The sequence below is a fragment of the Rhinolophus sinicus genome, linkage group LG10, assembly GCF_036562045.2.
Source record: "Rhinolophus sinicus isolate RSC01 linkage group LG10, ASM3656204v1, whole genome shotgun sequence".
Lineage (NCBI taxonomy): Eukaryota > Metazoa > Chordata > Mammalia > Chiroptera > Rhinolophidae > Rhinolophus > Rhinolophus sinicus.
In genome coordinates this window covers 30,724,048-30,741,751 of record NC_133759.1, presented here as the reverse complement: position 1 = coordinate 30,741,751, position 17,704 = coordinate 30,724,048, and the positions used below count along the sequence as shown (strand labels likewise).

The window sequence follows — 17,704 nt, the reverse complement described above, 5'->3', positions numbered from 1 at the left end:
GCAATCACCAGCTGCCTGTGGTCTATATTAGACTGAATGTTTATGTCCCACCCCCCAAATTCCTATGTGGAAGCCCTACACCCAATATGACTGAATTTGGAGACATGGCCTTCAGGAGGCAACTGAGGTTAAATAAGGCTAAGGAGAGGTCCCTAAACCTATGAGATTAGTGTCCTTATGAGAAGATACCAGGGAACTCTCTCTCTCTCTCTCTCTCTCTCTCCCTCCCTTCCTCTCTTGCTCTCACTCTCACTCTCTTGTTCTCCCTCTCTCAGTCTCCATCCCTCCCTCTTTCACTCTCCACAGAGGAAAGGCTATTTGAGGATAACAAGGGGACAGCTGTCTGCAAGACAGGAAGAGAGCTCTTACCAGAAACCAAACAAGCCGGCACCTTGATCTTGGACTTCCAGCCTCCAAAACTGTGAGAAATAAATTTCTGTTGTTTAAGCCCCCCCAGGCTGTAGCATTCTGTTATGGCCGCCCAAGCAGACTAATACGTGATCCTCCAGAGGACCTGTGCCAGGCACCCTTAGTACCCAGCAGCTCCAGAATTGTATGCAGTGCCCAGTTCTGCCCTGAACCTGGGCCCAAGGTCAGAAGCCTGGAGAACAGAGCTGTAAGCCAGAGGAAAGATCTCACAAAATCACAATTATCTTCAATACCCATATTGCAAAATTTTCATCCGAGGTGAACCAAGACCCTTCATTTCATATTTTCAATGACAACGTCAGCCTTAATGGTTGAGTCACCAAATTTCCAAGGGCAAGAGTCACTGTAATTGATGACAAAGAATCAGTCCCATGGCAAAGTCAACTGCTGTTTCCCCTCCATCAACTGCTATGTCACAAAGTACTGCACTGACTGCAGTGAGCGGGTATCATATGCAGTCTCACACCAAATGCTTGCATTGAGAATACCTTTATTTTCACACTAGGTATAAGGAGGAAATTTCACATTAGATGTCCCTTTTTCCAGACCCCTGTTCTGACTAATACTTCCAGGTTCTTGTGGTAAAAAAAGAAATCAAGTTTCAACTCACTTCCTAATTAGGTTTTACTCACTTGCGTACACTGATTTTTCTTTTGCTACATAGCCACACCAAAAAAAAAAAAAAGAAAGAAAAGAAAAAAACTTAAAGTTATTTTCTAGGTCAAGTTCAAATTTCTTTTTCATTTAGTTCTAAATCATTTAAGCACCTTTCAGGCAAGTTTCAGTTACTTTTTTAAACTACTGAAATGCAGTTCTTTTCAATTCACAAATCATTTGTCCCAAGCATTCACAGGCAGGAAAAAATTCCGAGGGTCAGGAACCCGACCTGTGAGATTCTAGAGTGGGCTTCACCACTTATGAGCTGTGTGGCACTGTCTCAGGAAAGGGAATCTTGGTTTCATCAGCTATTGAAACAGAGGAAGCAGTAATGAGGTTCCGTCTGATGTTATAGGGGTGTTGGGACACACCAATGCTCACATTCTTCCTTGGTTTCAAACCGATTGGCATTGCCCCCACAGCTGCTGTACCAGAACTGTTGACAAGCCTGCTCCTCCTTGTTATAGTACCATTTCAGGATGTAATCCTGGCACTCGCCTCCTATTGGATCCATAAAACAAGGACCTGCCATAAAACAAACACAGAAAGAGATGAATTTTCCGCATGAGCATGAGAGGAAAGGAGCAATGGTTTTGGTGTCATCGACCTGGAAATAAATCATATAGCCTCACCACCAACTGGCTGTGTGACCTGCAGCAAGTAACTTAACCTCTCTGAGCCTCAGTTTTTTCAACCATAAAAGCAATTTAAAAAATTTGAAAAAACCTACATCACAAGCTTGTTGTAAGATGTCACATAACATGTGAATGGTGCAATACTGTTATAGCTACTATTTTACACAATACTTAACATATGGCAGATATACCAGCTAATGTATAAATGAGTGAGTGAGTGAATAAATAAATAAATCTTTCTGATCCTGAGAACCTCTTACTTGCTTATTATACTTATTTCCCTCTTTTTTCAAACCATCTTAATCCCTTGCCTAATCCCCAAACCATCCGGTACTGCTAATGGCCTAAGCAAATCCAGCTTATTTATTATTTATTCTACCCTGAAACTTGCCCAAGAAGTCAAGAAATCTATTAAAAGAAAAACATGATGTTCTTGTAAAATGAAAAATAGTATTGAGAATCAACAAGTTACAACAGAGCAAAATCTGAGATGCCCTGAATTTTAAAGAAGACATTAATTTTCTCAGGTACGCAACCTTTGCCTTCTAGGAAGAGCAGATTTTATATCATAAAAAAAATATTTTTGTTTCAAGTCAGCCCTGTAGCACAGAACAGTGATATCCTCCAAAGAGCTTCCCTTGGGCCTGCCAAGCATTCCCAAATAAAGGAGACATTATCTTCAGAAAGCAAGAGTTAAAATTTGTGGTTTGATCCTGGGAAGCTGCCTACTCACCCATTAATATAATCAACGCAGATTAGTTTTCTGGAAGGAATGACCAGATATGCTGGACCCCAGGGCATAAAGTGCACTCTTAGTGGGGTAAATAATTGATCATAGAAATTGTCCTACATCTCGAATGGGCTCATTTGAATTGGCTCGCTGCATGACTCCAGTTCTGGGGAGTGTTAGAGAGCAAGTAGGAAAAGGAGACACAGCAACTGCTTCTCCAAAAACTTATCAGAGGCAACAGAAAAACATCCCAAGGGTGAACTTTTGACCATACTCACTCAACTAATAGATTCAACAAATAGATCTGGGGCTCAGCAATCAGCTGGCACCAACTTCTACCATTATAAACTGATTCCTAACTGACAAGCCAAGGACTTGTTTAAACGAATCACTACTTTTTCTAGTGACATCTTGTGACTTTTGCCTTGAGAAGCCCCATCCTTGCCTTTAGTCTGGGAGACAATCAAACAGAAGCTGTTTCTCCTCGATTATTTCTCTAGGGCAGCACTGCCCAGCAGAACTGTCAGCAAGGAGCAAACTGTTCTAGCTCTGCGCTCTCCAATACAGTAGCCCCTGCTCATGTGGCTATTGGGTATCTGAAATATGATATTGCAACCAAGGAACTGCATTTTCAGTTTTATTTAATTTCAAATTATTTAAATTTGTGGCCAGCAGTTGGTCCAGCACGGCTTTAGATAAGCAAATTCTCAGTGCTTTAAACTAATTATCTCAAAGGCATTCTTTGCAACACTCAGAAAGACTCAGAGTCTTAAGTTTTCTTTTATCAGTATGATACGGCAGTGGGGGCAAACAAGTTTTCTCCCAAGTAATTATTGCTAGCCCCTAATCTTACATTTGCATTATTTTTACCATGAGTGTTAACTTTTGCCTTCTTGGAAGAATCCTGCAGCAGCAATCAGTTTTACTCAAACAAGTCCATGGGATCCAGGACTGAAGAAAAGAAAAGGGGACGAGAAAGAAGAAAACTGGATAGGTATAAAGAATAGCTATGATGAAATTGCAATTTTGCCTGGGCTGGTTCTGTCTCCTGGTGGATGTTTTACAATGTAGCCCTATCTGGAAGAGAAAACCAAACAAATAGGTCTGTGTGCTTTGGAGATAACACTGAAATGGAAAATTGCACCCAAATCCCCCTGACTTTTATGAAGAGAGATGACATCATTTAATTCTTCACAAGTAGGTGCAATGAAAGGTTGCAGGTGCTACGGCAGAATTCAGCTGACATAAAATACAGAGGCACAAAGGAGGACAGGAAAATTTAATACTACCTGGGGGCCAGAAAGGACTCTAGTTAGAGGTGAAACTTGACCTGAGTAGTAAAAGATGAGTAGATGTAATCCAGGTGGACACTGGAGAGGATGCAGATGGGTAGGTGGGGGTGAGCAATGGCATGGAGACTTGGAATAAAGAACAGGGCATAAGAGACAACTGCAAATAATGCAAAAGGTATATCTAGGGAAGTGGCAGCCAGTAGGCCCCAGAGGACCCTTGTAGAGGCCTAATCGCAGAGGCCTGTGTGCCTACCCAGGCACCTGAAAATTATATTATAAACCATGGGAAACATAGAAGAAGAGAAATGACATGACCAGATTTGCATTTCAGAAAAATTAACTTGGTACTCAGACTGGAATTGGAAGGAGGATAATTTGGAAGAAATGAGACCAATTAGACAACACTGCAATTACACTCTAGATAAAAGCCAAGGTAGTAGGAGGAAAGATTGTGGGAAAGGGGGCTGGATCTGAGAGATACTGAGGAGGAAGTCCCCCCAAGATGTAGTCACCAGTTGGAGGCAGGCGGTGAGGAGAGGACAACTAGTGTGATGTTTGGGTCTTGGCTTTCCATTCCTGGGCCACTAGGGGCTCATTCCCGTAAAGAAATAAAGGAGGGGAAGATTTGAATGAGAAAGAGGAGTCCCGTTTAACTGGGATTTTTTGAGATGACTGTGGGCATGTGCAATGGTGCCATCTGGAGGGTTGCTGAATAGACTGGTCTGCAGTTCGGGAGAGAGTTAAAGATGGAAGACATGGATTTGAAGTAATCAGTACAGACGGGAATAGTTGAAGTCATGGTGTCAAAGCTTGCCCCAGTAGTGTGTGTAGAATGCTTAAAGGACTGAAGAAAAGACCTTGGGGGAAAGCATTGCAGATGTACCATGAAATTAATGAAGCCTAAGCTTCAGGGCCCCTCATTTGCATAATTTTCTTCTACGTATTCATTTTTGTGCTTCATTTTACAATTTTGTGTTCTTTTTCTTAAAAAGAGCCCACCCCCCCAATTGTATAAACTTCAAGTTCTATAAAAGCTGGATCCTCCTGTGAGGATGGACTTGGAAGGAGGAGCCCACAAAGATGGACTGGTCAGAGGTAGAACAAGAAAAGAATCTTATCTCCAAGACCAAGAAAGGAGAGAGTCTGAAGAAGAAGGTAGTGGCCAACAGTGGCCACGTCTCAAGGAGCTCAAGTCAATGAGGTCTGAAGGAATCCTTTGGTCTTTTTTGACAGTTCAGACAGAACACCCTAGAAGACAAGAGGTAGTGCTTTTCTCTGACTAGAGGGCAGGGAGACAGGGTGTGCAGCAATAAGGAAGTTGCAGGAGGTTGCACCTAGCCACCTTTATTTCTTTTGAAAGCAAAAACTGAAATAAATAAGGGCATCTGCTAGAGAAAGAGACAGGCGGGGAAGGAGCTTGAGGAGGTGGTAAAAGTTTAGAGTGACCTTAGAATGAAACGGGAGAGGAACTGGCCAGAGCCAAGTTACAGAGTGGGTGGGATATCTGGGGACCCTCTAGGCCTCAGGTTTTGTCTGTGAATAGAACTGGATTAGATGATCAGTAAGCTCTCCTCCATCTCTTTCACCTTGAATTTGTCAGGAAGGATGCCTTAGAGCAGTGGTTTTCACTCTTGGTTGCTCAGTGGAATTACTGGGTAAGTCCCTCACCCAGAGATTCTGATTAAATTGATCTGGGGTGAGGTGTAGGCATTGAGAATTTTTAAAGATTCACAGGTGATTCCAATTTATAGCCAAGACTAAAAATCGCGGCCTTAGTAAGATTGCCTGATAATATTATATACTGAAAATAGAAAAATCAACAGGATAAATCCTTCTATGCTTAATTTTTAGCCCAAGGAGGTGAACTGTTACTCTCACTGCTGGGAGTGCCCATTCCTCTATCTGATTTCATTATCTCCACGTGTTGGCTTTGGAATCTAAGAGGTGGGACATATCAGCATCTTAACAGCTAACTTGGATTGTATGCTTACTGTGTGGCAAACACATGAATTATCTAGTTTTGGTCTCCAAACAACCCTATGAGGTAGGTGGTCACAGATCAGAAAACTGAGCCAAAGAAAGATTAAATAACTTTCCCATGGCCACTTAGCTAGCAGCCCCCAATGGAGAACCATCTAGGCACATTCAAAAACTTCTGGGCAATGATCTCTCATTTAGTCTAACCATGATTGAGGATACCACTCACTGAGAAACTCTTTCAGCCATCTTTTCCCTGCATCTTAAAAACTTTAGAGTCCAATCCTCCCCAAATCTCTTTCTCATGCGTTCACTTTTTTGCGGACTTTGTTGAGCCCATGTAAGAGGTAACACGGCATTTGTATTACTACATTCTGCGATCCAAAATCGATGCTTGGATAGATTGCTCTACATGGATCCAAATGTTCCTGAAACTTGGTCAGAAGCATGTTCTACAAGCCAGTGCATTCTCCTTCAAGGTCAGGAGTATGCTCGCCACTTCAGCAACAGATCATGACTTCTCCACAATGAAGTACAGACATGTCAAAGGGTGTACCTCCATCATACTCCCTGAAATAGCTTCTGTTTAGCTCCAGTTTCACAGTTATGAAACTTAGCCTTCTTATGTTTTCTTAAACTTACTTCTTTAGCTGCATACATAAATTTGTGTATTTGGAAAGAAGGTGCATAAAAAGGCAAAAATTGCATGCTAAAACAGTGCATAGGAATTTTTTTTAAAGATAAAGATTTTTAAAAGTGAATGCAACCTAGGGAACAAGAAGTGTCTCGGATTTTATCATAGGCAGTACCTGAATTTCTTTCTTTTCCCTTTTCTTTTTGCTTTGCAGGCTTTTCTTGTTCTTCAGCGGCATATTGATTCTTTTCATAATTTTCAAGTGCTTCTTGCTGAGTTACAGCTGTCATTGTGGCTGTTCTGTTTTTTAGAAAAATGTCTATTGCCTCAAATTCTTCTGAGTCATCAGCAAAGGCAGATATGCCATGCTGGGGCTTGGGCAACCTGTACAGAAACAATCCATGTCAAACTGCATAACCAAATGAGAACATAGAGGTTCAATTCCCAATGGATATCGCTGGGCTCAATAAGCTTTAGGTTTGGGCATTTCCTGATGACTTTGTTATCACATTAGCTACTTCCTTAGGTTTGCAGAGGATGTTTGGACAAACATCACAATAATATGTTTAGCATTATTAATTGTACCTCTGGGTCATGGGATTAGAAGACGGGGGCGAGGGGGAGGGATGTGGTGGAATGGAAATATTTCATTCTTTTGCTTTTATACACTTATGTGCTCTTTGAATGTTTTATATTGGTCCCATGTTACTCTTAATATTAAAAAAAAAGAAGAAGAAGAAGAAGAAAAGAAAAAACAAACCATATCAGAGTTGCCAAACACAGGAGCATCCTAGCCCCAATATTTTTGGGTCAGTCAGTCAAGGACTGACATTGCCTGTGAACTTTCTTTAGGGGAACTGTCTTCTTCGGGGGACAGAGCTACAGGACAACCTCAGCTCTGCCCTCAGAGTACCTCTTGATAAACATAAGTGGTTTCAGCAGAGTGTCCCCTCGGTTTGGGCCCCCACATTCTTCAATAAGCTCTGGGGGTGGGTACTGGTTTGTTCCACCTAAAATTAAAATTTAAAAATCAAACCAAATCAAATACAGCATAAAATGATATAAAACTTAAAAAATAAAGTAAACATAAAGTATAAGCAAAAAAAACACATATTACCTATTAAGACATAAAATTTAAAAGACGTGAAATAAAAATCAAAGCATAAAAAAGTAAAATATACAATAAAACATAACATAACAAAATAAAAATGAAATAAAATAAAACATAAAAATAAAAAATCATTGACATGAAATCAAAAAGATGTAAAATAATTCAAGTAAAGCATAAAATACAAAAATAAAATCAAATACAGTAAAATAAAATAAAAACATAAAATGCATACTATCATATAAATAATATAAAATCACAACATAAAAGAATATAAAAAGACATAAAATGCAACCTAACATAATAGAAAATAAAGTAAAATGAAATTAAAAGACTAGACAAGGAATTCCTTCAGCCTGCTTCTCCCTCAAAGAGTCACTAAGCCACCAGGCGTCTATTACAAATCTCTCCTCCAACTCCTGCAGCAATAAGGAATCTAAAGTTCAGGGTGGTTCACTGATATTTCTAGGATCACACAGCTCACTAGTGGCAAAGCCATGACTAAAACCAGTTCATTGACCCTTCTACCTCTCAAACTGAAGAGGCACAAATGCTGTGCCAGTATTTCTAACATATCCGTCAGACTCCCTCTATTCCTTCAGTGATAAAGGGACAGATGTCCCCTGAGGCTCCCAACAGGACGTCCCATCCATTTATAAAGTGAAAAATTCATGTCTCCCAGCAAGGAGGGCAAGCAGGCCTCACAGGTCACAACAAGGCACTCTGCATTAGAGTTGTTTTGGATTATGTACTGGTAGACAAAACCCAAAACAAATTTCTGGAAATGTGACCAGAGTAATACCCACCCCCAACCCTAACAATTCCATTCCATGCTAGGGATACAGCTTTGATACTGGCAGCCCATGAATTTGGTTCCGCTAGTTCCGATTGGAGGTGAGGGCACTAGGACAGGAGGCAGGGAAGCACTCCAGCCAGGACTCACTGTCAGTGTGCCCCATAACCTTCACTGGGGGCTTCATCCACCCAATCTGAGATGGGAGGCCCTGGACTTCTCCCTCACCTTTTGGCAAGTCCCTGAAGACCTCTGAAAATAAATGTCATGGACTCTTCTTATTCAAAGTGTGGTCCATGGACTAGCAGCCTCAGCATCACTTGGGAGCTTGTTAAAAATGGCGAATTCAGGCCCCAGCTTACCCCTACTGAATCAATCCACATTTTAACAAGATCCCCAGGAGATGCTGCACGTGCAAGTTAAAATTTGAGAAGCACTGTTATATACGACTGGATTCTGGAGTCTGGATTATGGGATATAGTAATAACGATAACTGTGCCTTATATTTGTACAGCACCAGTGCTTTCAGAACCCCTCCATGCATGTATTTGATTTAGGCTTCAGAGATAAGGAAGACACTGTAATTCTCATTTTAGCAAAACAGAAAATTGAGAGGTTAGGTGGAAACCTGAAGCCTCCCAGCCACCAGCTGAGAGGTTCCAGACAAGAAACCCGCATTAGACTTGGCACAGTGTGAGGGCAAAGGCAGCTTGGGGTTGTCAGAAAATAGGGTTCTCTCTGGGGGTTCCCCAGACGTTATGGGGCTACACACAGCTCAGCAATGGTGAAGGCGCAGTGAGCACCTGATTGCCCAAATGCCAGCACCACACTCATGGCATCCCCAGGGCTTGAGGGCTGCTCACTTTTTAGGAGGTTCAGGAAGGCCCGCGTGAAGCCCAGGGCATAAGCTATCTCTGGGTCGGAGATCCCTTCCAGGCGTAGCAGGTGCTGCTCAGACGGGGCGCTGGCCACTTGGACCAGCTCAGCCAGTTCATGGGTCCCCACGCCAGGGCCCACGGCCAGAATAAACAGAGTGATGCCCTTGCACTTGGCCTCTAGGGACAGAGTCCTTAGCTTCTCCAGGTCCCAGCTGCTGGTCTCACTGGCCACGATGGAGAAGAGAACCCGTGCCCTCCTGGGCAGCGGGGCTGACAGGAGCACTTTCTCTAGTGTCCATTCCAGGGCGTGGCCCAGGGCAGGGGCTCCCTGCAGGGGACGGCCCGCAACCACGCGGATGTGTCTCTGCATCTGCGTCCGGTGGCCATAGGAGGTCAGGAGGAAACCCTGGAGCACAGGGGATTGTCCCGTGCCCGGCCAGAAACCTGGAGTCGTGTGCATCACCAGGGCTGCTCGCGCCCCACGGAGGGACACGTTTGGCTGTGCAGCAATCTCCATGTGGTCGAGCGTGGCGTCCACTATCCTCAGGGAAGCGCGGTACACATCGGCGCCAACACTGTGGGAGCTGTCCACCACGAACGCCACGTCCACATCTACTGCCAGGGGACCAGGCTTGCCCGAACTGCACTCTGGGTCTGGTCGGCACCTGTCTGGGGAGGAAGAGCCGGGGGAGGCCAGGGTTACCATGCATCCCTTTTCTTTCCATGCAAACACATTTCCAGACGCTTGATAAGGATAGCCGCTATCTGCATTGCGTTAGCACAGACAGCAGATAGGCACTCTAAATGTGCCCATTTTTCAGAAGAATTTTAATGATCTGATTCCACACTTAATGTTTTTAACCACTAGGCCATGTGGCTTCCTAATTAATCTTTAGGTTCACAGACATCTGCCTGGTTCAGTCCAGGCCCTACCTCTTACTGGATGTGTGACCTTGGACAAATTACTTAGCTTGCCCACTGCCTCAGTTTCCTCATTTGTCAGATGGGGGCAATGATGATAGTAATAGTACCTACCTTATGAAGTTTAACTTTAAAAAACGAGTTGATCTATGTAAGTGCTCAGAACAATACCCGGTGTGTAGTAAAAGCTCAAGCTCAATAAATACCAGCCAGGTTTATGCTTCTCCAGGAGAGGGAATTGAGCCCCAGAGACAATGCGTCAAATGAGATTATGGATGTGAAAGCTGTTCATCAACTGTAACGTGCTCTACACATGGCTGTTATTGCATTTGACTTGGCCAAGTTCTCAGAACCAAATCTCTCATGGCAGTGTGAGGTCTTAGTGTAGATCAAGTGGAGGAAACACTTAGATCCCCTTTTGATTTCACCTATAGGACTCACTCTAGCCCTGGGTGACATGGGGATGGATCAGGGTTCTCCACACATGGGCATGCATGGGTTTCAGCACAAAGTGCTCTCTGGCAAAGGCTAGTGTGAGGTGTGGGTTAGAGTGATGGAGGCTAAAGACACGGAGACATTGAATGACTTGCTAGGATCCTGCTGGTGGTCAACGGCAGTTCTGGGCCTAGAAGCCAGGACGCTTGACTCTTAGTTCAGTGGTCTGCCATTCATACTATGGGGCCACTAGGAAGGAACACAAGCCCAGCCATTCACAGGAACCTTGCAAGACAGGGAAGTAAGCAGAGCAGGCCAGAGGCAAAACAACAGGGAGGGGAAGGGACTACGGGGCACTAGCAGATACTTGCCCCATCGAAAGGCGGTAGGTCCAACTCAGCTCTGGCTGACTGTGGCCACATGGGAACCTAGCATCTGTGATTCTCCAGACTATTCTGACTTTCTAAAAAAAAAACCCTGGTAATCCAGAATTAATAGGAAATTCCCGGATTCTAAAACTCTGCATATACCAAGCAAATACACATCTGCAAAGCAAATCCAGCCTGTGGCCATCAGTTAATTCATCCTGTTCTAATGCTATCAGTCTGATCAAAAATGCTATCCATGCTTACCATAGCAGAGAGTACAGTGGGCCATGTACTCCACATTCTGCTGGCTCTCTGTCTCCCAGACGAATAGGTGAAATCTGTTGGTTCCATCCATCTAATCCAAACACATACACAAGTTTGTCATTAGCTGAATTAAATTTCAAGCCATGTTTTTTCTTCATGTCTTCTTCCAATTCAGATGAGAAAAATATTAGTGTGATATTTTTAAGAGAATATATATAATTATATAAATATATGTGGCATAATTTGGCATTATCTATTACAGTTATTTATAGTCATTTAGTTCTCTAGTTCTAACCTGGAGATTGGACTGTCATTAGTGTGGGTACATGAGCTGTGGGTCTTCAGACTCCCGATGTGTGTAAAACTTAACCAATGTCATGTTGTATTAGAATGAGGGTAAGGGAGTTCATGGTTCAATCATTTATGAATTCCTTAAATCTTTAGTGATTGTCCACAGTGTGCAAGATGTAATGCACTGGGAGTTACAAACATGAACAAGCAGACCCTTCAACGAGGCAGGCATGTAAGTCATATACCATTGGATTGGAAAGAGGCAGGTACCTAAGGGAGACTCTTCTAGAGTATTCCTGGTATTCAGAGCTGGCGCATATCAAAACCAGAAGGCAAGAATGAGGAGGAATCAGAGAAGGCTTTGTAGAGATGGCAAATCTGTTCATCTCCTTCACTTAACCTTTCCAGTTAGGATTCATTTAATAATTGATATCAAGGCTTAAAAGTAAAATATTAATAATAGCAATAATAAATCCATCAAGGTCCATGTGACAACTGGTTAGATAATCAACAAACCTTTCCCTCTTTTTCCTAGGGCCACAACTGCACTACATTTCCCAGCCTCCCTTGCAGTTAATTGGGACCATATGATTGGGGTCTAGCCAATGGCCTATAGGTGGAAGTAATGTACACCATTTTCAGTGCATGCCCCTTGGCCCTCATCTGTCAGCCATATGTAGAGGATGCAGAAAAAGGTTTTCAGACCCCAGGGTATGATGGGGCCACTGACAGAAGGATCCCAGGTCCTGAAATAGCTGCATGCAGCAAACCACCCCTCCCCTCCACACACATACCCAAGGTCCCACATTGATATGTTATAGATGGCAGAGATAATACTTCATTGTATTAAGCCACTTAGGCATATTGTGTTAAGACTTAGGCATAAATGGTTTCACAGTTAACTTGCCCTGACTAATATGGCAGGATTTCTACCTCATGATGACACTAGAAATGCTTTCAAATTACTTCTCTCAGAAATTGAGGTATGGTTTGCAAAGAGGCAGGTATCTAAGCTTCGTCTTGTCCATCTCTTTGTCTACTCTCTGTCAAAGCATTTAGGATAGGGCCCACCGAAAGTCAGCTCTTCCTCCTTCATCCCTGTGGCCAGGACCAAGGAGGTTCTGGACCCTACTCTGGTAGCAAGGTGCTGTACATATGAAAATGTCATGCTACCTCTCAGGGAGATTGACGGGCAAGGGTTACTTTGAAAAAGAATTTTCTGTGACAGACTCCTCATGGAGCTCGCTCTTTCCTCTTTCTGTTTAGGACTGCAGCATATCCCAATCATTGTCTCTCAAAGTGAGCTTTACTAAAAGGAAAAACCTTTGTGTGGAAAGAAACACAAAGAGTTGAACTTTTGTTTATGCTAATGTAACACCAAAACAAACAAACAAAACAAAACATGGGAACATTCCTAAGTCTCCCAAGAAAAAAGGAGAAATGCATCTTCTCTTGCTCCTCACATGGCAAAAGCAACCTAAATTATGCTTTTTTCCTGACTTGGGAATTCAAATCAACCAAAACTGATTACACAACTACTATATAACAGTGCTAACGAGCCATGTGGACATACAAAAGTGACACAGTCACTCCCTCAAAGAGCTTAAAACCTAAGTGGAAGAATAGACAAATTATTTTCAAGAAAAAAAAGAGGCCCAATAATGTGTTTTAGGAACACAGGAAGAGGAGACTAATTTCAAGAGGAAGGAACAGAGAGAACCTGATGAAGAAAATGGCATCTGGCCCTTTGGGAAGAATGGGTAGGATACTTACCTAGCAAAGAAGCAGGGAAAAGCATTACAGTGTGGAGGAACAACATGAATAATGGCCCTGAAGAAGGCAGTGATTATATAGACTTCTTCTCGGTGCTCCCACTCCCCAGAGATTAGAGAACACCCACCTCCAATGTACAGCTACACAGCACATCTGAAACCCTGGGACTCCTTGCCAGATGGAGGAGGCTGACATGAAGAATGAGTGCAGAGTTACCAACAATCAACATTCATTCAGATCTACTCCATATGGTTATCACATCTGACTATTGACCAAACCAAATGGATCTAATTAATCACCAAGGATTAGAGAAAACAGTGTAGGCGTGCATATGACATATTGATAGCTTTACTGGCAATTACATGAGGCAACTTGGAAGGATTCTGAAATCAGGATCCCCGGCCGTGTTACAGAAAATATGAGGAGACTGGGAAAACGCTAGGAGCATCCATTTTAGCTCATGAGTTGTGAGAAAATGCTAAGCTACTATACATCATTTTTGAATAACAGGAAATATGGATCAAGTATGTTATAAAATGGAGAATTTGTGTGAATTTTTAAGGTAGTATGAAAGACTTCAAACAAATTCAAGTATTTCCCAAGTTTGTACATAGGAATGGTTCTAGGCCTCATGAATGGATTAGGTGTCATGAATCCGGGTCCTAGTTTTTGATGTGCCATCATTGGCTCTGTGTTTCCTCAGCAACAGAGTTTTAGGGTAGGAATCAACGCTGCTGAGTTGTCTTCCTGTTTCAACACAGCCTGGTCCTCCATTATTGTGTTCTGGATTTGCTTCATGTTTAGGACATTTTATTACCTTTTTTACGCTGAGCAGCTGAGAGGATGCACTTGTCCATCTCTTGTCCTGCTTGTTGGAAAAATATCAAATGCAAAGGAATTGGAATAGCTGCAAAACTTGCATCTTTTTAAAAATTTTTCTTGGGAAGAATAATTTTATGATCATGCTTAAAATTTTTCCTGCTCCTACAAAAATAAATTTGTGGGAAAAAGTACACAAAAACACAATGGAAGTCCGTGGGGAACTATGATTCAGTATAGATTCATCTATATCTAGTTGTTATTAATTAACATTTGATTACTTTGACTTTGGACTAGCCAGCATGGTCCTAGTCACTGATAAAGGAACAAGATAATTCCTGAGAAGGCTCAAGCAGAGAGCTAGTGTGGGAGGGAGTCCCATTGTGAGATGAGAAAATGGGCTCTATGATTCCTACTAAAAACTCCCATCAGCACCAGAGATGGAAATCTCAGAAATAGAGGACCTAAACACAAACCAAGGAAATCTCAAAAATGAGGAACTTAAACACAAACCAAGTGATCTGCTTGTGGCTCAAAGCATTATTATAGTTTGAATCAGCACCTTTAATGATTCTCTCAACTAACTTCATTCTGAGTATCCAGTGGTCGGTTGGGACTAATTGTATACAAAAGACAGGACTATATGTTAGCAGCCAGGGATGAAGGAGGAGGTGAGGGGATGCAGCACAGGGATTTGCATTAACATCCTCTTTTATTTAATAGACAGAAAGACATTTTCTGAAAGGATACAGATAACCCTTAAACTTCAGCCCTCACTATTAAAGAACCCCCCCATGGGTCCTGAGCCGGAGAGAACCACAGGGTTAAATTCAATGCTTCAGCTGCTGTATTAAGCTGCCAGAGGTCACAGGACAATGTTTATTCCTGGAACTGAGTTGAGGGAGGTTCTTGACTTAGACAGATGGGAGGAGAGGGGAAGGAAGAAAATGCAGGGGAGGAAGATTTGCCTGGCACAGAGCAAGAGCTAAATAGGCCCTAAGAAGGGAGAGTTAGAAACAGTCTGGCATCCAGTTGAGGTAAGGGCTTAGGGAAAGGAGTGAAAACTGAAAAAACTAGGGAAAGGAGACAGAACCATTAGTCACGTAACCTGTGACTGATGCCAGGAGCTGGAGTCCAGTTTTGGCTCCTGCCAGTTGGCGTGGTCCCACCAAGACTGCTATGAAGCAATTGATTCTCCTGGACTCCCCAGCAAATATTAGGGGTCAGCATTGGATTGAAGGCATTGGGTGGCAGAGTAGGATTAGGGAATCAGATATATGGGAGGGCCAATTCCAGGACTGTGTAGTTTAGAATAAGTCACTTCACATCTGACCTTCCCTCACCTCCTCTGGGAAATGTAGATTATCACAATTAACTTGTAGGTAGTTATAAGGATCGTACCAACACTCCTCAAACTTTCACATCCATGCAAACAATCTGGACGTCTTGTTTAAAGTGCAGAGCTTGGTCGATTAGATCGGGGTGGAGCTTGAGATTTGGCATTTCTCACAAACCTGGGTAATGCTATGTCGCTGGTCCCAGGACCATATTTTGAGTAATGAGGGCTTAAAATGACAAAGCACGAAAAGCATGTAGCATGATAGTTGGCATTTCATAGGCGTTCACTAAGTGGAAGCTACCAATTTAAGAAATAGTTATTGGGCAAAGACGCACTCTTAAGGACCTTGAGAAGATGGTACATATAACAGCCTGCATTGAGTATACACGTAGGAAATGTCAGATGTCCCTATAGGCACTATCTCTTAATAATTCTCACAGCAAACCTGTTGAGTTTATTCCCATTTTATGGATGAATAAACTGAGGTCCCAGTGCAAAATAACGTGTCCAGATAACTTAAGGGGCAAAGCCGAAGTATGAAGCCTCATTGCCTAATTCCTTCCTCGGTTGTTGATCCTGGCTGTAGGGAAGGAACAATCTAACAGAAAACAGCAGCCCACATGCCTCAGTAGGGGTTTATCCATGGCCTCTGAAAGGGCTTATCTGGATAACTCAGCCCTTTCTTCAAAAAAAGAGAATGTCCTCCTGCAACTTGAATTCTGAAATTATACCAAAATTTAAAAATCACCCACCCCTAATCCCTTTGACCTCTTAACATTTTTTTATCTTCTAAAGCTAATTTTTTTGTTTTTTGTCTCTGTGATAGAAATACAAACCAATTCTTTGGATTTTTCTAAAAAGAGCAATACATAAAAATAGAAATAAGGGCAGTTCATAGATCTATCTCATAGTATTATAAAGATAAAATGAATTAATACATGAAAAGAATTTTGAACTTCTAAACTCTCTCTTTTCCCTGTTTTTGACTTTTCAATTAACATCCCATTGCTAATGCGAATTCCAAACCATGAGAAAGTTATTTAACTTCTTTGTGTCTCAGTTTCATCACCTAGAAAGTGGGCCCATAATAATAGTTATCTCATTGGGTTATTGTAAGAATTAAATGCATCAGTAAGTGGGAAGATCTTAGATCAATAAACATGAGCTATTTTATTAGGTATTGTTTCAAGGGAACACATGCTAGAGTTTTTATAAAGAAAAATGGGGTCAAGTATATGGTGATGGAAGGAGAACTGACTCTGGGTGGTGAACACACAATGTGATATATAGATGACATATTACAGAATTGTACACTTGAAACCTATGTAATTTTACTAACCATTGTCACCTGAATAAATTTTAATAAAAAAAAAGAAATTTGAAAACTGTCACATAAATTGCGTTTTCCCTGTAATTGTCTGGTTTTTAACTTTAAAAAATGGGCTGAATAAAGTCATGTGTTGAAACATAAGGCAATTGGACAGACAATGGGATTAGGCATAAATAGTCCAAATGCTGTAATACTGTTTTATTTAGGGCTGACAGAATTCAATATATGGCTTTAAAAAAAAAATGTTTTCAATATGCTCACAGCCTCCAACCATGTTTAAATGGACAGAGAAGTTAGGGCATCTGTTTTTACGAGTATAATCATTTAAAATTGAACAACCATCAATTTTCCAGAAGCAAATGGGTTTTGTGCTGAAAAATAAAATAACATAGAAATAAAAGACAAAAGTTCCACAGATAAAGAGAGCCCTCAGGAAGATAATTAAGAGGAAAAATCACCAGATATTCCCACTCTCTTAACTGGATTCCCACAAAGATTGAGCACAGGGTAGGGGAGAATCAGGGCGGCAATATGCCCAGTTGGGAAGAAATGAAGGTTTTTCTGAAAAGCCCTGAAAGGGGCCTGTCATTTTTACAGTTTCTCTCCTTGCTAAAGTCACCAGAAATGAGGTCATTTATTACATTTGCGCTGCCAAGCATCATTTAACATCCTTTCTAAATTGTTCAAGTTAAGGAATAGCATCCTGGGGCAAGAATGTGTCCAATAAATGGAGAGGAGAGCAGATAGAAATGACAGAACTGAGGTCCAGGTATATTTAAGCTGGCAAGTTCTTTTCACAAACCATTACATGCTTTTACTCGGAACCTCAAGCAACTAAGAGGGCAAGAACATCTTGGCAAAGGATCCTTTCTATGTAGGATCCAAACACTGTCTACCCAGGATCCCCTCTCAGAAAGCAGCCCTGATGAGCATTTGGGGGATAGAAATGTACCCTGAGTATCACTGTCCAAATGTTAGAGAAATGCCTTCCTGATAATAGATAATTACACTTGGCAGGGAGCCTAGATAAT

At 42.0% G+C, this 17,704-nt stretch overlaps 1 protein-coding gene across 1 annotated transcript in view; it reads right to left on the bottom strand.

Moving 5' to 3' along the window:
- Positions 1-792: 792 nt before the first annotated feature.
- Positions 793-17,704, bottom strand: part of LOC109444512 (collagen alpha-4(VI) chain) — a 105,079-nt gene continuing 88,167 nt past the window's right edge. The window contains exons 34-38 of the mRNA XM_074312826.1: positions 11,122-11,212; positions 9,119-9,802; positions 7,268-7,364; positions 6,530-6,738; positions 793-1,611 (exon numbers count right to left, since the gene is read on the bottom strand). Coding sequence (XP_074168927.1) covers positions 1,436-1,611; positions 6,530-6,738; positions 7,268-7,364; positions 9,119-9,802; positions 11,122-11,212 — 1,257 coding nt within the window. The 3' untranslated portion in view covers positions 793-1,435. The remainder of the gene's footprint in view (positions 1,612-6,529; positions 6,739-7,267; positions 7,365-9,118; positions 9,803-11,121; positions 11,213-17,704) is intronic.